The following is a 20930-nucleotide window of genomic DNA, read 5'->3' on the forward strand; positions in this document are numbered from 1 at the left end:
TTACAGCTCCTAAAACAGCCGTTGCAGAGGTACTAGGCTGTAATTTGTGTTGAAATGACCAGTTTAATAATACAAAATCATCAACAACTTGATAAACAATAAATCATTTTTGTCATTTTTCCAGTGAGAATGCTGATTATTCTTTCCTTTTTTTTGTATTACCGTAAATGAAATATCTTGGTTTTGAACTGGTTGTACGAATACATTTTCTATACTACACAATGCACTAACTAAATAGAAGACAAACAGATGTGTGATTAGGTGCAGGCCTAAAAGAATAAAATCACAGGTTGGGTTAGACTTGGCAATGCAAGTATATTTTATTTACAGTTGTATAAACGAAATGATTCAATGCAAGATCTTTACTGGAAAAGGTAAGAAAAACAAGTGATTCCTCCCTTAAGTGGTTTTGCATTTGTGTGTGTGTGTGTGTGTGTGTGCGTGTGTGCATGTGTGCATGTGTGTACATGTGTGTGTGTGTGTGTGTGTGTGTGTGTGTTTGTGACAAGACATTCTCAGTTGCAGTCGTAACACAGGCAGTGCAATCACCTCGACCCCGTCGACACTGAACCAGAATTTACAATTCATTCAACTCAGCTCAGCTGAACGGTTACAGCAACAACACGCATCCAAGAGCAAACCGAAGCACTGATACTGTAGTAACACGTAAGCATGCAGAGGCCAGAATGAGAACACGATCAGAAGCGAACTCTCGGTTCAGGTTGAGAAAACAAATTCAGTTTGTGTGGTTGTGTCGTTTTTTTTTTTTTTCTCTTAGAGAGACTTGCTGTTTTTTTCAAATGACGTAAAACAAAAAAGAAACAAACGAAAAAAAAACACATTTGTGAAATCAAGTGGAGAAGTTAGTTTGTCTGACTGATGGTATAAGTGGTTCTGTTCTAGTTTCTTGGTGGATCCATATTTTTATTTTACAGTTTGGGAGACGCCTCAGCACAAAGTGCTATGCGGTGCCAGAGAGCGGACACGATGTCATCGTCTTTTCAACAAGCAGCAGTGGTTTCTCAGCTCCAGAAGACGGGGAAAAGGCCTGTTTTGACACCTAACCAACGAGCACACAAGCTCTCGAGCTGGGGCACGTTTTCAATTCACTCGAACTCCCTCGTGCGAAAGCTCAGCAGCGCTGCTGCGCATGAGAGGAGGTTTTGCGCGAAAGGTCGAGTGCTGGTTCGGCGAAAAACCTGGCCCTTTGATGCAACCCCCTATGGAGACTGGAAATGAGAAAGACTGCTGCGGCAGGAGGGAGGAAGAGAGAGGGCGTCCCCAAAAGTGTCATGGCCGACGGATGAGCGTCTCATCCGTGTTTGGACGTGAAAACACCGGCCTTACTTTATGGATTCACCTGTTTCTACAAGTAGTTGTAACGCTTGAACAGATTTTTCTTCAAGAAACGGAGTGCTTACTCAAAATAAAATAATTAAAAAAAAACATTTGTATTTTACAGATAGGTACAAAATGAAAAGGGAAATAAGATACCATTGAACAACTACGGAATCTGGCATATAACCGTAGTTATCTGTTTCATCATTCAGATACATAGAGCTCTTGTTCACATACAAGCACACACATGCTTCCATCATCTCCAACTGTGAACAAGATTAGTCATATCCTTATTATTAGTGCTTCTCAATGAAAGAAACAGCTTCTAAAAACCTTTTAAAATGTTGCTAAAAACCGGTAGTTCCCATTAAAAACTACTCAATATCCACTGAAACTTACAGTACGTCTTGTATTGCAGTATATTTTGTTGAGAAAAACTAGATATTACTTTATTATCTAAGCCCTAATAAGTGATATGTCTAGTACAGTATTTGCACCCAAACTGGTTATTCCGTAAACTCAACTAAACTAAACCTGGCTTGCTAAACTTATACAGCTGGTCAGGAAATTTCAAAGTAGTAAACATCAAACATTAAGTAAACCTTTGTGAGTAAAAGGACAAAAACAAGGTTAAATAAGTCTGCTGATAATATACAGAAGGAAAAAGGTTGTATATGTGAGTCGGGTGGGTTCTTCTGTGCATGCTCAGGGACCCTACAAACATCTAAGGCCAGGTAGACCCGACTTCAAAAAAAAAAGTGCAAGTTCAGTGTTTTCAGACACTCCTTGAGCAAGCAGTTTCCTCTCAGCGCTCCGTCGGCGGGGCGGTGAAATGAAAGCTCCGGCTTCGACGGCGAACTGAACGAGGAGATGGGCTCTCCCTCCCTCTCTCCCCGTCCACTTCCTCCTTTCCTCGTCTCGTTTCCTCTCTCTCCCCGGGGAGCGTACTCTCGGTGACTCCCTCTCTTTTACACCACGGTACTGACAGACGGGTCAGACAAGTTGAGTTGGCCCGTGATGTCAGTGGGTGGGTACTGCTGCAGAGGTGAAGAGAAATGGGGGATGGGGGAGGAGGGAGGAGGAGGAAGGGAGGCACAGTCATTCCTTGACAAATGCAGCATTTTTGCAACGTTATAATACTTAACCGAACGTTTATTTCCTTACTCTAAGAACACCTGTGCTTCATTTCTGCAGAAATGTAGAAGCAGGAGGGTTCTCTAACCCCTCTCAGGCAAACCTCACTCTTGCACTTTGTTGTTGAATCTCTTCAGTTTGGATTGTTTGGAGCAGTTTGGTGTAGAGCCTGAGGTGGGTTAGTCGGGAGCAGACGTAAGGCCCTGAGTCTCGACAACAGCAGATTGAAATCAGCCACCCCTGATTTTATTTTGTAAGGAAAACAAATGGGTGATCATTTCCATCCGTGGATAAAGCAGACGGCTCCTTTATCCCCTCACAGTCATCTGTGCAGACAGACCGCGTCTCTAATTTTAGCATCTCAGGAGGAGGAGACGGATTCTTTCAGGCCGATTTCAAAGTGCTGCTGAGCTGGACTCTTGCGTCCGTTCCCCGCTTCGCTTCTTATAAAGCAGAGTGCGTTGAATTAGAGGCGTCTACGATGCTGAGAGGGAAAAACAAGATCCCGATTCCATGCAGGTGCTTAGTTTCTATGGCAACAGGGATTTTGTCTTTGAATCTTTTGAGTGTGTGCATGTGCGCGCGCACGTGTGTGTGTGTGTGTGTGTGTGTGTGTGTGTGTGTGTGTGTTTGGCCTGACAGCAGTAAGCCATATTTTGCAACGCTGAGTCTGCTAATGAGCAACACAATATAGAAACCTGATGAAAGAATGACTCGTGGTAAAAATAGTCAAGTGCATCATGAGTACGAGCTTGAAACATGCTGTTCTCTTGTGTAATAGCGTCATGTTTTGGAACACAGTGGGTGAAGTAATACACTCTTTTACGTTATGTTCTTGAGGTGATTTCCAAAATGCCAATCTTAATCCTGGCCCACAGCGCTATGTTGGGGAAAAACAACGTTTTATCACATCCAATGTGTGGAGAACATCCTTTTGTTTGTCAATGCACTACAAATGTACATTGCAGAACCAAAACACTGAAGAGTCTTGCCTCAGTGTACCCGTCTCAAATGTACTTTTTCTATTTTTTTTTGGTGGTCTTTCTCATTTAAGCAAGATCTTAGGATTGGCGTGCCTCTCGCGTTTAGCTGATAGAGCCAATGCACTCAAGCATGTGAGCTTCAGAAGCTGCTATGATGCAACCAACATGCTGGCAGATGGGGCGACATCCAGACTGACGGGTACAATGTCAAATCTTCTGGATGAAACAGGGGGTCAGAGTGGATGCCCCTCATCTCCGTGACCCGCAAGTTGCATCATCATATGGCTTACAGCCCACATTGGGGTCTCCTCACGTCTTGTACCTTGAGGACCCGCTAACAGCGCACCCTATTGGGGTCAAGTGGACCAGCAAAAGAGAGAGACACCTCACTGACATCACAACCACAGTTACTGGCTATAAAGCTACGTATTCAGGATGGTGGTCCTTCTTAACGTGGAGCTACAAAGATGGTTTCGGCTACCGTTACTACAGCTATGATAGTTACAGTCATCGGCATGCTTGCAGAGGGAGAGAGGAGCAGTGTGGCATGTGGGTGAGGGACACTGACACTCAAGTCCATTGATATCCATTAATATAAAAGAAGAACATTTATATAAAATCAAAAATAATGGTCGAAGACTGGGGATGGGAAATCTTTCAATTGGAGCATCTTGTTTGGTTCATTGCGCTAAATCCTGTTTTATTCGTCCACTTTGAGCCATTTAAAATGTGTTGGTCCACAGCTACAGGGCTCCGGATCCAGCATCCGAACCCTCACTCAGACTTATTGACAGTGGGGATCCCACTCTTCTTCTCTTCAAACCAGACCAATTCTAGTGAGAAAACCTCCAGGGGAGAGTAAAGGTGGTTGGGTTCAAGAAACATCCATAATAATAATAAAACAAAAGACAGTTAACACAAGAGAAAGAGAGAAAAACAGAAGGTCAAATAAAAACACACAATAACGCTTTTTTACTTTGCGACCCGTTAGCTTAGCTGAGTACATCTCCCCTGGGAAACACATTCAAAACACAAGGTTGGTGCAGAGGGCTCTCTGTAAAGGTGTCCGTGCTATCTGCAGAGATTTTTTGTGTGCGTTTTCTTTCCCCTCATGCCAGATTTGGTCAGCGACCAGCTATGTGTGGCGGAGCAGCTGGGCACAAATGATCGCGGGTCACTGGTTTGTTCGAGCACTCCGAGCTCGTGGAGTAGTACAAGCTCCCAACCGCAACGGGCCGGACTTTTCAACTGAACTGCGAAGGAATGGAGGAAACCTGACACTCTCATTGTGCTGCAACAACGGAGGCAAGCAAAGAAAAAGAGATGGTGATTTAGCCTCCCACAAAAAGAAGCTTTGCATTTGTAACACAGTGAGAGTCTGAGGCTTCACAGAGTTTGTAGTTCATACAAAAACAAAACAAAAGAAACAATAATTAAAACATAAAAGAAGACCGTCATCATCACCTGAAAATACACCCTGAAAGAGGCATGCACAGTTCAGACCACAAGGACACTGGAAAATAAACAAGAATTATGACAAAGAAAATATGACAAAGCAAAAAGTAAAGAGATTAATAGAAATCCATGAGTGTAATCCTGAAATAGACATGTTGAAAAGTAAGATAACACATTAGTTTTTTTCTTCCCAGCAGGACTGGCCATCACGACTACCTTGGAAATGGATTTTTGGAAAAGAAAAGACAAAAACAACAGCGCATGCATTTCAAACCAAAAGCAAACTGACAGCGGCTGAAGAAACCCAAACGGAGGAAATAGGGGGGAAGGGATTGGTGCAAAGAAACGATGGATATAAAAGGACATACAAAGGATCAAGCAGTCAAAATGACAGGACACAAACACAAATAGGTATCTTGAACGCTTCAGTACGGTACACACACCACAACGCCACCAACGACAGCACACCATCGCCAGAGTCCACGTCCAAACCAGAGGCAGGGAGGAAGAGCAGCCCACGACAAAACACCACTGGCAGACTGCGTGCTTTTGTCCCCAAACCCCACCTCCACAAGGAACACGCCACTAATCCCATCAACCCCCCTCTTCCCACCCCACCCCCCAAAAAAAATCATGGACGCGTAAAACGCCCCCGCCCACCCCCACTCCCCTCGCCAAATCCAGAGCCGAGCTCCTGGCCTGACCTGAGTCCCTGCACTGATGCCCTTTCGGCCTGTCGAGGACCTACAGATGCTAAATGGTGATGGCTGATCGATGGTGAACGGACAGACACGTGGCAGAGGCCGCGGAGCCGTGTGGAAATGGGTGGGTGAGTGGAACATGGGACTCCCTCGCGGTCCGACATGGAGATGTAGGCAGAGAGGACAGAGGAGGAGAAAGGAGAGAGGTGAAAGTAGAGACAGAGGAGGAGGAAGAGGAAGAGAGAGGTGAGAATAAACAGGGGAAGATGTTGCTTCTTCATCTCCTTACCGTGTCTTTGGAGGACCTACGTCTCTTGATGCTGGAGGCCAAGGTGGTACTGATGGACCTAAAAGAGGCTTTCTTTTGGGGGTCGGGCTCTGCTCTACCACTTTTCCTATCCTAAAATGAATATATGTAGAAACATTATTCATGTCCTTCCGGCTGGGGTGATAACCGTGGTTTCAGTCTCACCCTTCTTCCTCACTTGCCACCACCACCACCCCACCACCCCAGTAAGTCACCTTATTTTACAGTGTCTAAATAGAGGGAGGGTCCCTGTGAAAAAGACTACGGCGTTTGGAAGTGTAAAAAATGTGCCAAGAGGGAGAAAGAAAAGGGATAAAGCCTGTTAGATGTGAGAGTGGAAGCAGTGTGTTCAGTCTAACATTTGTTATGGGACATTGTCACACGGTGGACCTCTAAGAATGTGCTGACCTGGCTCCTCGAAATGCATTGGAATGAGGGATGACTAGTAAAGATGTCAGTGGGTGTGATACCTACGTTGCACTACCGCATATTCTGCCTGCATGCTCGCTATGGCCTGAACACACAGTTGCAACTTCCTCATCTCAATACACAAGTGATCTTACATTATCATGGAAACAGCTAAAGAAATATGCATAGAAATATAAATAGACTTAACGGAAAATGTCTAGAAACTACTCGGTTGTGACCGAGGTCAGAGCATTTAGAAATGCATTCACGGTGTTATATTAATACGTAAAAATACATAGTAAAGTAAAACAATAGTCAGTTTTAACTGTACCCTTACATATGGCGAGCCAATTTAGTGCCCTCCCTCCATCATACTGTCAGAGTGCCCCACAGCTACTCTCAGCACAATAACTGGGTGTTTGTGTGCAAAAAAAAAGTAAATAAAATATAAAACTCATATTAAGGTATTCTTACATCCTGAGTCTCTAGAGAGGAAGAGGGCTGCATAGGGGGAGAAAAGGAAAATAAAATAAATTTCCATCCTTGATCGTTATTACTTTAAAGATGATCCTTAAGCAAAAGCCAAGGGAACCAAAAAGGGCGCATATAGTTTAAAAAAGACTAGCAAAGCAAACATCCACATCCAAAGCCAGGCAGGTATAAAAAGTCGAGAAGCTGCATTTTCGGAGGCCACTAAAATGCATATCAAAGAGGGAAAACAACAGTAGTTTAAGCCCATTTAAAGACATTATACCTGAAAGTGGTATAATGGAAATTCACCCCACACGCAAGGGAATGGGATGGAGGATGAGGAAAAAGTGCATTAGAAAAGAAAAAGGTTTTGTAAGGAATGGTGACCTGTAGCTGCAAAACATAATCTGAATCAAAGTCAAAGTGCAAACTAAGAAGAAACGAAAAAAAAAGGTGCTATTCTGTGTGCTTGATTTTAAGATGATCTGAGCAGATGGAGACTAAAGGCTGCTATTTCAAAAAAAGAAAAGAAAAAAGAGAGCGCTCTAAGGTGGATGTTAGTAACGTATAAGTGAAGGATGAGTGAGTAGTTGCAGGGAGGGAGGCCCTTTAGCCGGGCGGGGCAGTGTGGTGTGAATTTCAACATGCCAAAACGTTTAATGGATGGAGAGAAGGAGGTAAAAAAAGGGGTTGGGGAGGAAACATAGAAGTAAGTAAACACAAAACAAAGAGCATGACCAATCAATCCGTTTTCATCAGGTCACATGACTAGGCACTTTCGGGGGCACATTTGCATCACCCATCACCCCGCCAACCAGCGCTTTCTCTCTCAAACCCCTAATGACTCGATATCAGGTGGCGAGCAGGCGTTAGCTGGCGTGGAGGCTAGATGGGAGCTGGCAGGGGAATGATTGGTGCGCGGCATCACTCGATTCTATTGCAGGTGATGGAAAGTAAAATGCTTTTCCTGTTGGAAGATGACATCTCATGTTAGTAAATGGAGGAAGTCAGACCGTGTGCCTCAAGCTGTAAGCATCTTGGTTCAGGGGAGAAAAAAAAAATCAATGCCTCTGTGACGTCACTTCTCTTCTTTTAACCTTGGCTTCCCCTCCCACCCCCCCCATGTCTTACACGTAGGAGGCTACGTGGGAGTGCAGTCCGGCCGCTCTGAGCCCTGATGAGGCGCTGCGTGTGCACATGCGCTGCATGCTGGCCCATCAGATGAAACGTGGCATGAGACACGTACGGTACACAGCAGCCACTGCAGTGCACCGCCATCGTACATGATCATCATCATCATCATCATCATCATCATCATCAGCATCATCATCATTATCATCAGCATCAGCATGAAGGGTTTCTGGCAGTTTGATTGCATTCCAAACCGACACCAGTTTCAGTCGTGTTCAGACGGTGCACTTCTGAGTAACATCTGTTGCAAAGGGGGAACGCTGAAAGCCAGACGTGTGTGTGTAGCCTCTCAGTGATGTAGTGGTGAATAAAACAGAGACATCAGCATCGTAAAGTTGAACACACAGCAACATCAATCTGTGCAAATTCATGCAACTCAGTAGTTGGGAGCTTTAAGATCGCAGTCGTGATGTTGCTGCTCCGTGCGTTTCCATGTGTCAGACTGATCTCTGTCATCGAGACACAGCTTTGCAACGCTGGAAAACACACCAGGTGGTGGCAAAGTGCAGCTCACTGCAATAATTACATATTTTCCGCTTCAGGGAGGTGTGTTCATGTGTTAGTTCATGTACAGTACGCTTCAAACATTGTATTTGTTCTGAATTATCAAATGTGTTTTTTTCTTTTCTTCCCCTCATGAAAAATGTTTATGTGGTGCTGCTAAAAAAAAACGATGCCATGAGAGTGAAGAAAAGCAGAAAGGTGTCTTTTATTATTAGTATTTATTATTATATATATCTGTCACAAAAGAGACACAGATGTATGTCGAGTCTATGTGGTGTTAAACACTTGCTTTTTTATCAGGTAAACTACAAATTTAGATCATAAAGATTTAAATCAGCCTCAAAACGGAGATTAAGTAGGTCCACCCCCACTACATCTCTGTGGCTACAGCTCCCTGAAGAACAGCGTTGGCATGCAATTCTTACATGACATGCACCTTTATTTCCCTTTAAAGCAATGTGGGAGCGGCGGTTGCTGCTGTTGTAGGTAATGAACACATATTTCGAGGGCTTTGGAGCACTAACAGCACGAGGGGGATGAGTTGGGATGTAATACATGAACAGATTTGAGTTAGTCAGAAGTGCACGTTCTCTCGGGTTCCGTCTCTGTGTTTAAAGGTCTGTGGGTGCACGAACCCGAGGCCGTGTCAGCACATCACTACAGACAAACACACGCACAGTCACTCAGGATGACATCAACAACGGGACAGCAGGTTTCAGTGCTTGCTGTACTAAGAAAGGAGGAGGCCCCATGAGCTGCGGACTTGGATTTCTCCGTCGCGATGAGCTTCTGTCGTACATAACTAATCTGTCATTTGTAATGTGTGGGCATTAGATCGAATCAGTGCACCCAAAACAGTATGATTAATGTTCACGCCGAACGGAGCAGATTGCATCGGCTCGACTTGACTTCGCCGGCGCCCCTCCGCGCTCTTCTGCATGAGACCCCATTACGGCGGTTCTATTTAGGGCGCTGAAGACCGAGTGTGTCCGTCGACTGATAGCTGGAGGGGCCCGCGGGGACGGTCGATGAGCAAACACGAGCATGCATGAGCCGTCTTTGTTCAGCGGTGCAGAGGAAATCAACGTGATCGTCGCTGACACGGAGATGAAGCGCGCTGCTCTACGGGGAAGTTTAATGTGTCCCTCTCCTTTCTCAGCAATAGTCCCCCCCCCCCCACCCCCCGCATGCATTCGCCTGCCAGAGAACGCACATCCATATGGGGACACTCACGACATACATCGGTCAGGTCGATGGCAGACACTCTCGGAAAAGGACATTGATTGGCTGACAGGCACTAGTGATTTCATACTGTACCTTCCTCCGGCCCCGCTGTCTCTATTCAGCAGGGCCCGACACTGAGCTTCGGTGCACGCCATACAGAGTAAGGCCGCAGCACAGACGTCACAGTGTGACACGGCCGTTAAGCGTGCTGCGACCTCCGAGCTATGCAATCAAGGAAGTGAAACCAATCAAGAGGAAGGGAACGGCAGGGGCGCGTGGGACGGTGGACGTGCGTCACAGCCACGCCTGATTGCGTTTGAAAACGTGGGGCGAATCATGTTTTTTGTCAGCTGACTGCTTTATGAATGCTTAAAAAAAGGGGTTGGTTCATTCAAATGGCAACGCAGTAAAAAAATGATTCACTCCGAGCAGTACTTGCCATGCAGATGATCTTCGACTTTGACCTCACGTTTTATTGGTTTTGAGGCAGGAGTCAGGCGCATTAAACCAAAATTATCTGCAGGGCAAGATACCACTTGGGTAAGTCAAACATTCGTTTTAAATTTGGATGAGCTGGCCCTTTAAATTGACTCCTGATTCTGCTCGCACCCCAATGCAAGATCAGTTTGAATCCATATGTTGTGTCCGCAGTGTGGACACTGCAATAGAGACATATTGTACACTGCAGCATGCAGTTGCGCTGACATACTGGGAGACTCGTTGTGTTGTGATTGGGCCAGGGCATTGATTGTAATCTTTGTGCTCTATTGGTGTTGTTAGCTCCTGGCTATATGAACTCAGACTGAATGCAATCAATGATGAAGCGATGGAAGTGCATGGACCGTAAATCACTGTTGTTATGTTTTTTGGTGAGGACATTTGCTCTCTTTTTTTCACGTTGGCTTTCCATATTCCCCGTCATCTGACCTTATGAAGGGTATAAGCGCCACAGCAGCAGCTTAGAGAATGCTCGGGCATGCCATGGATGTGGAAGGTGAGGTTTTAATTTGGATGTCCATCATGTCGGAGGGTCACAGGGCTAATTGTCCTACTGTTACTCTAAAAGCGAGAGCTGCCATGGGGGTGGATATGGCTCTGCTACTTAGCCACATACTAACGAGGGGGTCCCAGACACAGCTTGACTTCCAGAGGCCTCCTGAGTGTCCTGCAGGCACACACAAGAGACACGGGCGCCGTTGGCCTCTGGGAACTGTTGGGCTCCACACGGTGGCCACTGAGGATGCCTTAGACTGCATGATGGCATCGGAGATCACACGGTTTTCTCATGCGGCGATCTGGCGGTCTCACCACCACTGTAATGAAAAGCTCCCAAAAGAGGCCGAGAGACATGAATCCCCCCCCCGCCCCTCCCCTGATAAGGAGGCGGGCTCTCCTGCCGCCCCAGCCTCAGCCTTTCCACCCCGGGTGTGAGCGAGCAAGAGGGGATCAATCCTACCTGCAGGTTCTTCCTCCAAACATTGACCGCCGCAAAGGCGAGCTGCATCTGCTTCCTGCGGGCGTCTTTATGCCGCTTATAGGCGATTTCAATGAAGATTAGGAAGATCCCTGCGGCTATTCCTCCTGCCACCAGCATGAAGACCCCTGTTAGTGAGGGACAGACAAACAGAGCAGAGGTGGAGATGCGTGAGCTTCTGGTCTACAACCCCGCCGCGCCCACTGAGCATGATTGCATGGTCTGCCCGTCATGCTCGGCGGCCGCCCCTCTTTATTTTTCCAAGCGGCTCCGACTGACGAAGGCAGCTGCAACCCACACATCATCAACCGAAAACCACAACCGCACAAAGCCACAGCACAAGATACTGCACGGCACACTTCCACAGAGCACCCACGCCGACACTAAAACATCAATTTCGTAAAGGTATTGGACAAAAAAGGGCTACAGTACCTTACCACTGCAGTTTTTGTCCAATCACTTTTAACGCTTTCTCTACGCCTGAAGGACCATACCTGCCATGTTTTCAAAGGTGAGTGTGGCTGGGGCATTGCTCCTTGAGTCACACTCCTGGTATCTCACCCAGGTTTTATCTAGGTCTTCCATGAAGCCATTCTCATGAGAACTGCAAGGGGTTGGGGTTGGTGGGAAGAGAGGTGACAAAGTTAATATGCGCCGCGAAAATGGCGGGGAAAATCCGAGCCGCTTACTCCCAGAAAGCAACAAAAATGACGCAGAGACAGCAGGACAGGTGCACTGACAGACAGACACCTACTTGACAAAGACCAACACACAAGAGAGGGGCAGGAGAGGGGAGATACAGAAACAGTAGATGTCACATAAGGCGATGCATTGGATGGTTATAAATGGTCAGTACGTGACCAAAGAAATCATATCGACAAGAAAGCAAAACAAACAAAGAAAGTCATACGAGTAATGTAGCTTCGGCTGGGACAGACCTGAGAATGGCCAGGGACACATTCTGTTTCCAGGGGCTGTCCTTGCGCATGCCAATGCCAAAGCCCGAGCGGAAAAACAGCTCTCCCGTGGTCACCAGGTCGCACTTCTGCGAGGCTTCAAACTCCAGCACCGCAGAGTCCCAGATGAAAGCATGCAGCTTGCTGTGGGGGAGGGGAAGGGAGGAGGGAGGGGGGGAGGAGGGAGGAGGGGAAGGAGGGGGTTACGGTGCAACAGTACAATGATTTACATACACATTTACGGCTCCCACCCCTCTCTCTCTCTCTCGCACACCAGATCGTGTGTGTCATTCAGCGTTTACCAGCAATCTCTACCGCTGCTTATGGCCCAAATGAAATCCAGATGGGTAAGGGCACGTCCCCCAATTGGATTCCCCCCATCTCAAAGATGTTCGTCTGGGTACAACCTGAAAAAGGGTGCTCCTCCACTCAATGTTAGCTTAACCTCACACTGGTGCCAGTGCTGTCGACACATCCGCACCTGCTCCTGTCCCTGGCGTCTGTCGTGGCCGGGCGATGGACCCGGATCAGAGGGAAGGCCGCACTAAGACCTGCTTCTTCCGCCTGGTCTAAAGGTCCATGGCCCTCACCCCACTGAGCTGACTGGACTGGCCCTGGTCTGCGCGTCTGATAGGTCGAGCAGCCGGCCGACTCGTGCTCTGGTCGGCCCGGCCTGGCCGAGACTCACTTGTCACGCACGGCCTGGATAGCCTCGGCGGCACTCTCATAGTTGTGCTTCTCCATGTGGCGGTACATGGTGCTAAGCTCCACCTGCCGCCGGAAGTAGATGTCCACGGAGCTCTGCTTCACCGTGGCGTAGATGAACTTGTCGGATGGGTTTCTCAGCTGCGTGAAGAGCCAGGGACAAGTCACAGTTGAGTAATAACTTCCTTTGAAGGGTATTTACATTCGATTCTTTTACAAACATTGTCAGGACCATGGTCTACGATTACCCGATTACCCCGCACTCACCCTTGGGTCATTGATGCCGGTGATGCGCTCCTCAGGCCGGTCCAACACCAGGAAGGCAGCCAGGTTGGCAGTATATGAAGCCACAATTATCATGGCAAATCCGGCCCACACCATACCCAGGATTCTCGCTGAGAAGCTGCGTGGCGCACCTGTGTGGTGAGTTCAAGGTTCAACTTTTTAGCACAGTAACTTGTCTACTTGGATTAGTCATGCAGAGTAGTTAGCTGGATACTACTTATAAACCTCGACACTGCTACTTCTGATACACCTGATACCAATGATCAATAACGTATCTATTACAGCTTTGATCAATTCTAATAACTATTTATACCCACATATTAAAGAATACATCACTTTTACAAAGAAATAAGAATATAGCGCGCTAAAAATACCAGAAATGAAAAAGAAAATTGGAAACCAGCCAAGGCAACAGGTATAAACTAAAAAAAAAAGAAGATGAGCCGCATCAGCGTCTTTCTTTGTAAAATGTGATTTGAGAGGAATTAATGTGTCATCTTCAAAGCAAAACATGACAATGAGGCAACGCCTGCAGACAAAAATGCCTTGATGTTGGTCTTTATATTACTACAAAACCGTGTAAAGACTAAAGCACTCAGCAGAATGACAGTGTTCTGGGAGAAAAGCAACATTTACTCGTGAATAAGAGTTGGTTTAGTGAATTTAAGTCAATCTTTTTACATTTTTCTCATCTCACCTTCTCCTATACCAGAATTCAGCAACACTCCCCAGGAGAACCACATAGCAGATGATAAGGTGAGGGCATCTTCTTCTTCCTCTTCACTGTTTACTTTAAATCTTCCAAACGGGCTAAAGGGAAGAAATTGGGTGGGTTGCAGAAGATAAAATGAGACACTGCAGAGAACCTGTAGGGGGGAAAAAACCCTGTCGACCCCAGGCAGGGGGGAGGGAAGGGAACATGAGCGAGCAAAGCAAGAGGGGAGACAAACTCGGAAAGAAAAGAGACAAAGACGGCGACACAGGGACAGAGCGGTGGGATGGTTGGAGCCAATCTTCACCTCTTCTGCCTTCCTGTCCACACCGAGGGAAGATCTGCAGCGCTTGGGGGTGCATGTACACACATGTACGCACGCATGCATTCACCCATTCAGTCGTGAGTCGTGACACACACATGGGCACGAGCACACACGCACACACACAACGCAGGTCCCCCTTGTACCTGAACCGGTCTAGTAGGTAAAGCATCACCGCCACCACATGCACCGAAAGACCCACCAGCAGCCACAGCGTGCTTTGGAACGGTTGCATGAACGAGTCCAGCGTACTGCGAGGGATTTCCTGCAAACACACAACGCCGTTAGTATTCCATTGACAATCAACAGCTTACGATGACCTTACGTTTGCATATTGTAGACCGCCACAATGTCTGTCAATGTTTATCGGAGGTTTTCAACCCATGCGCAGATATTTGATGACCAGTATTCTCTTGAGATTTGCTCGAGTTGTGTTGTCAAACCCAACAAAATTCAAGGTGGCATTCATTTGTATTGAAAGACACAAGGTCACGGCTGACTCACGGCTTCGAGGTGGACACTTACCTTTTTAACAAGGATGGTGAGGCCTTGATATTTAAAGGGTTTGGAGAACTCGATGTACTGGGCTCGCTCGTTGTTTATAGTCAGTGGGGCAACTATCATGTCAGCCAGGCCCCCCAGGAGCTCTCCCATCATGCCATTCCACTCTTTCTTGTTACTGTTGTTCACCTGAGGCCCCAAAAGGAAGGTGTCAACATGAGAATCAGCCATCAACCTGCTGTCGTCTAGACCACAGAATGTTTCCAGCTTTTAAGGATTTGGGTTAAGCCCAGTGGGGATAGAAGTTCTTGGCGTGCTGCTCATCTTTAAAACTTGCTCTGTCTTACGTGAGGGAGCCTGCTTATTTTCAGGGATTGATAAGATCATGCATTCATGCCTAAAGTACAGGCTGTGTCTGGGTTAGAGGTGAATGTTTTCTCAGAAAAATACATCAAATTAGCCGGAACTCGCAATAAAGGCCTGTTTAGCCGAGGGGAGCTGCAGATTTAGAATTATCATATAACATTTTATAACAAGTCATTACAAGCGACCCCTTTGACATTGTCCCATTAATTTCCATTATCATTTGAGTATAGCCTTTAAGCTATTGTGTGAATGGATTTGAATACCCACTGTTATGTTTTATTGTTCACACATCGAAATTATGGTTACAAAGAGCTATGAAAAAATATGGATCAGGGATTGATATTGAAGTGAAAAAAAAACAAGCTACTTATTGTCAAATAATAGAAACAATGTAATATATATAACAATATTATACACCTGCAGCTATTAATGGATACATATGACGCAGACAATTAAACATACAATAACTGTACGCATACTCTCCATTCTCCAAAATATTTCCTATTTGTGATAATACAGATTGGTTTATGTCCTTCTTCAATTCAAAACACGAACACGCAGGTTTTGAAGGGACATAATATTTAATATAACAAACTTAGTATTCTACCAGTGTATGATGAATAGTCTTTGGTATTATGCAACAAATGTTGACCTAAAAACTATTAACTTAGAAAATATTCAACCTTCATAACTGCCAACAAATCCACTGTTGGCTAAATTAGCCTAAGCTTAAAAATGTGAGTGAAATGGTTGCTATAAGCTAACCGTTAGCTACAAGTTACTGTGTTGTAAATATATATAGCTAGGTTAGCAAGCTGTTAGAAAAACAATGTCAACTTTACTGAATGATCAGCCGATTCGTACTTGAGCCAAAGCTACTTAAAAACTACATATTGTCCTTCAATCCAGTTTCAATTATATTAAAGTTGTTGTATTTTAAATTTGCACTGGCGCCACGGGCGAGCATTAGAGGCGGGCACTGGCAGGGCTGGCATTGAAACCCAGAGAGACTAACACATTGTGAAACTCCAAACGTTACCAGTATTGGTATTACATTACATTAAATTTAAAATAGCCTATATCAGTTTACCACTTCTTAGAAGATTATAAATATTCAAGGAAGGTGAGGTAATATGTGCAACCTGTGCCTCATGCAAAACTAAAAGATTCATTGCCTTTGAATGCAAAACTAACCCGCTCCTGAGTTCCGAACTTCCCATCGGCCACCAGATGCACCTCGTAGGTGAAGTTCATGGTCATAGCCAACTTGATGAGGAGATCAATACAGAATCCATAACAACATTGGGGTACAATTGGACGTCCTGTAAGAAAACCAGCAACAGTTGCAAGTTACAATCACTCTTGAGGAAAAACGTCACGTTCTTTTTTCAATCCAAAGGCGGCGCACGTAGACTGAACGAAATGCGTGACAGTGCACTGCAGACGACCACACACACAGTCACGGCATACAGACCAAGCATCCCAACAGCCACTCACTCTGAATGGCACACTCAGCTACATGCATACATATATAGATACCTACTGCATATATATGTATGCATCTCCAGTGGGTGTTTGGCGGGTGCAGTTAAAGCACAGTGATAGTAGAAACGTCCCTGATAGGTTACCTGGGATGGTCTCATTGGGCCCAGTGCAGATAACCTTTTTAATTAAGACTCCGTTTAAAGTCATTTCCTCATGGCATGTTCCGTCCAGCTGAGTGGGTTTCACATACACAAATGGCTCCTGGTGTATCGTCACTATCTACAACAGACGGGACAGAAAGCTGTTTATCACACAGTAAGAGATGGATCCGTTTCGATCCTGATTTCAACGAGAGAGAGAGAGAGAGAGAGAGAGAGAGAGAGAGAGAGAGAGAGAGAGAGAGAGAGAGAGAGGAAGAAAAAAGAAATTGAAAGAACCCGGCAGATACACAAATACCCGACAAACTCTTAGATGCACAAAGACAGACAGATGAATGTAACAATAACTGACAAGGATACAGATGAGAAGGTCTTTGCAGGCCCATGACAAATTTGAAGAGATAAAAGTCTTAGCAAATATATCACCGCGCTGCCTTTAAGAGCATGGATTATCTTCACTCCCCCTCGGAGGAACAAGCGTCAGCGCGAGTATATCAGCTCTCGATCTGTGTGGACAAGAATGTCACATTGCAGCAGCAAAGTGAAGGCACCCTACCTTTAATCGAGTGGACATCTGGAAGCCCTGTGGTTTCTCTGTCTCTCCCCCGGGCCAGATGATCTTCCGCTGATTGCTCATCACCACCTGCGTGGACGCCGCACGCACGCACGCACACACACACACACATACACACACACACAGACACACACACAATACGCACACACACACACACACACACACAGTATCATAGGTGAGTGCTGACAGGCGGCTAGCTGCTGATGAGGCTCCAACACTGTGGGGGAGCATCACTAATGAGTCCTCCTTATATAAGCACAACTTAGCGGTTCTCTCATCTACTTCATCGACCTCTGACTTCTGTATCATACCTGAGGGTTTCAGGAACTTATTATTATCCCACCTATCAGCAGTGAACAGAGGTGCTGATCCTCGCAGTCCTCATTATTTGCCGTGTTTGCACGCCTGGCCCGTTTAAATATCCAGCATTAACAACAAAATATCTTTTGGCAGGATGATAGCAACATTTTCCCGCAGCTCTCATCCCACAGTCTTCATCGGCAGAGGGAGTTGGCTCAGTTGTCGTGGAGCAACTTCAATAATGAACTTCGAAGCTCGAATCATTTATATTTTATATCATGCACTCTCGTTTTCAGGGCATTCCTACTGCAATGGAATTTCTAGCTTTTTTCTAAGATCAATACAAATTGCAACAATTTGAATATTGCATGAGATAATTTAATACATTATGTCCTTTTTCTTGTTTGTCGTAGTGATAGAGCTCTGATAAAGGATCATGTCTTTCCACTAATGAAGCAAGATAATCCACAATGGGAATGTGGTTGCTCATTGCGGTTTCACAATGGGCATGACGTGTCTTGAACGATGGCATTGTGGTTTCCATGTTGAAAGAAATGGAAACCAGAGGCTGAAATGTGGGAGATCTGAGATATTATGTTCTGCCCAGCAATCAATCCCTTTTAATTACCTGGGGCTAATTAGGTACCTTGTTAGGTTCAATTTATTAATCACATGTAGGTTCTGCTCGCCATTTGAAGTTGAATGTATTAACGGTTGACAAATCTACTGTGTCCTCCAGCATGGTGTATAGCAAAGTACGATTCAACCAAAGTGATGCTACTGCAGTCTATCAGAGCAAAATCAGCTAGTTTGCAGTCATGTTTGATACTTTACACTAAATTAAAATCTTGGCATTGCTGACCTCCAGTAGTTTAACTTCCCACCAGACATGTAGGCTGTTGTCCGGGGTGAAACAGACTTGAGAAAGGGCAGAGCATTTGAATATGAACTGTACGCTCCATTTCATCCCAGCAATTCAAAAAACAAAAACATTCAAATTTATGAAAATATCAAACTCACTGCGACAGAATGCTGTAGCCTTGAATTAGCTTCGGCTGACCTGCAGTGTTTTTGCGTTGCCCTACATTTAAGACACCATAAGTAGGTCTGAGGACAACATTCAAAGTCGGCTCATGAGGGTTACAGAGCTTGCCGGCGAGTGAAAACCAACCCAGATTCACGCTTGGATGCGTCATTACGATTTGGCACCTGGTTGCTCTGTTTTTATTGAGGTTGACACCCAGAAACATCCCGAACACGGGACAAAAAGAAAAGAAAAGATAAGAGGTCTCTGCAGATACAGACACCACTAGACACTGCTAGTGGCTCATAAGATTGAGTGGGATTCTTTTAGTCTATACATTAATTGTGCCTTTAACTGTGTTGAACTATGTAATAAATATTAGATGCAACTTCAATTTGGGCAGATAGTATAAATTTAAAAAATGGACTTATGGATATGGATAGTTACGTGAAATAGGCCAGAGTCGGGTTTGTCCGTCACTATACCTGCGTTCCATTGTATACGCCGACTTGAACGAGTCGACTCTTCTGGTAGTTGAGTATACTGTAATGGGCGTACTTCCTGTCTCCGTCGTCATTGAACTCCACGCGTCCCGTGAGGCCCTCTGGGTATTTCGACGACATCAGCACCCTGTGGCAAAAACGATGGAAATGATTATATTTGCGTAAAGAGGTGCGCACGTGTCCATGCATGAATGTCGTTCGTCATCAGGGGGTGTCGAGGATGTCACGGGGCATCCTACTGATTCTGACTCATTCCTGATGAAGGAGGCAGAGCTGTGGTTGTTTGGCTGCGATGAGATCTGCTGTCTGCCTTTCTTATTTGTTACGCTGCTGAGAAACCTAAGTGGGTCAGCCAAAACTCAGTCACTTGTCGGGTGGAAGTGACAAAAATAGAGTTTCAGTACATTCTGGAAAATCTGATGTACCTGTATTTCTGTATGGCAGCTTTCTAAACAAAACTGGCAAAACTGGTAAAAAATAAACAACTTTAGGGACTAAAGAGTACCGCAGAGATGAATTATCTGTGGGATTTAACGCTAGAAGTGCCACATTATACATAATGCTTCTGCTCCATTGTTTATGGCAGCTTCAATGGTGGTTGAAAACATGCACATTTCAGACATAAACTGACCAAAGATCATTTGTTGAGTTGAAATCAGCGGTTCTTAAACTGAGAAGTCTCGATATGATGTAATTTGGCTAAATTAAGTCTGACTTACAGTAAGTTAAATTTAAAGCAGCAGTGTGCAGGATTTATAAGCATCTAGTACTGAAGTTGCAGGAATTACAATGTTAAACCATTTTAATTGAAAAAAGGAATTTGCCCTCAAAATTAAAGCAATCTGACGGTTGGGATCCAGCTATAGCTCTCAGCTGCTTGTCATAATGGCTTCACATGTCTCCGCAAACCATGAATTTCAAAGTCTATTACAACTTAATCAGCTACTACAACCTACCGTTTAAAGAGCGGCCCTGTTTTCCAGATGTTGGTGTTGCCCACACATCCTCTCGGGGGTTCCGTGATATTCTCCTTCTCAAACAGCTCCTGGATGGACTGAGCCACCACTGCCACCGCATCATTGATATGGGCTGACTCATTCTTCCCGTTGATGAGCTGGAGGCCGATCAGACCTGAGACCAGGCCGACAACAAAAGATAATCACTAACCTGAGCCGACTGCAGCCTCTCAGGAACCTTTTTGCAATACACAAAGTGTAAAAAAACTTATAGGGGCTCCCAGTTTAGACATCCTGAATAAAGGTCAGACATCAGCTGCATGATCCATCTTCATTGCCCGTTATTCTCGGGGGAAGATAACCAAGAAAGATTCCACATTGTGTCTTTTATGAGATGAGGCAGCAGAATAAATGGATCATTTTGTTGATGTTGCCACTGATGACCTTTTCACAGCATGTGTAAAGTGTCCCTTGAAGTTGGATTTCTTTTTCTTTTTGTTCTGCCCTACCAGCTAAGCTTTGGAAATCAGCACAGGCAAAGCGTTACTTGTGTTTGTAATACATCAAACAAAGAAATACCATCAGACCTAAATTCAAACCAAGCGACAATCCAACTTCAGCTAAGTTTTCTGATTGCAACCAGGTCCGTCAGTCTTGCAGACTCCTGCAAGAAGCTGCAGTGGAGGTGGAGGAGACTGGACATGGACATGGACAACAAACGCTCTGCAGGGGTTGGTTGTGTGAGAGTGCCCGGACAGGAAAGGGGAGGCGGGGAGGGCGGAGGGGAGGGAGGGGAGGAGACGCTTGACGTTTGTGACCACAGTGATAAAATATTGTGTGAAGAAAAAAGAAGAAAATCCAGGAACAGAGACAAGAAAGGCTGTTGTAGCTTA

The 20930-nt window shown here is 45.4% G+C and overlaps 1 protein-coding gene across 10 annotated transcripts in view; it reads right to left on the reverse strand.

The window, feature by feature from the left end:
• Positions 1–290: 290 nt before the first annotated feature.
• The window catches only part of grin1a (glutamate receptor, ionotropic, N-methyl D-aspartate 1a), a 32639-nt gene continuing 11999 nt past the window's right edge, over positions 291–20930 (reverse strand). For 2 of the 10 annotated variants that reach the window (XM_068574330.1, XM_068574333.1), the window contains 17 exons: positions 20038–20212; positions 19064–19208; positions 17237–17323; positions 16653–16801; positions 16232–16358; positions 14696–14860; positions 14317–14435; positions 13834–13946; positions 13119–13267; positions 12835–12992; positions 12129–12290; positions 11685–11794; positions 11173–11318; positions 10831–10881; positions 6801–6827; positions 5901–6011; positions 291–2375 (listed from right to left, as the gene is read on the reverse strand). In XM_068574330.1, coding sequence (XP_068430431.1) covers positions 2307–2375; positions 5901–6011; positions 6801–6827; positions 10831–10881; positions 11173–11318; positions 11685–11794; positions 12129–12290; positions 12835–12992; positions 13119–13267; positions 13834–13946; positions 14317–14435; positions 14696–14860; positions 16232–16358; positions 16653–16801; positions 17237–17323; positions 19064–19208; positions 20038–20212 — 2063 coding nt within the window. In that variant the 3' untranslated portion in view covers positions 291–2306. Of the gene's footprint in view, positions 2376–5900; positions 6180–6800; positions 6828–10830; positions 10882–11172; positions 11319–11684; positions 11795–12128; positions 12291–12834; positions 12993–13118; positions 13268–13833; positions 13947–14316; positions 14436–14695; positions 14861–16231; positions 16360–16652; positions 16802–17236; positions 17324–19063; positions 19209–20037; positions 20213–20930 lie in introns of those variants that run through there. The other 8 variants (XM_068574331.1, XM_068574334.1, XM_068574338.1 and 5 more) reach the window with 6 other exon arrangements.

The sequence above is a fragment of the Clinocottus analis genome, unplaced genomic scaffold (genome assembly GCF_023055335.1).
Source record: "Clinocottus analis isolate CAN_PGR_092001 unplaced genomic scaffold, fCliAna1.0.p SCAF_13, whole genome shotgun sequence".
Taxonomy (NCBI): Eukaryota; Metazoa; Chordata; class Actinopteri; order Perciformes; family Cottidae; genus Clinocottus; species Clinocottus analis.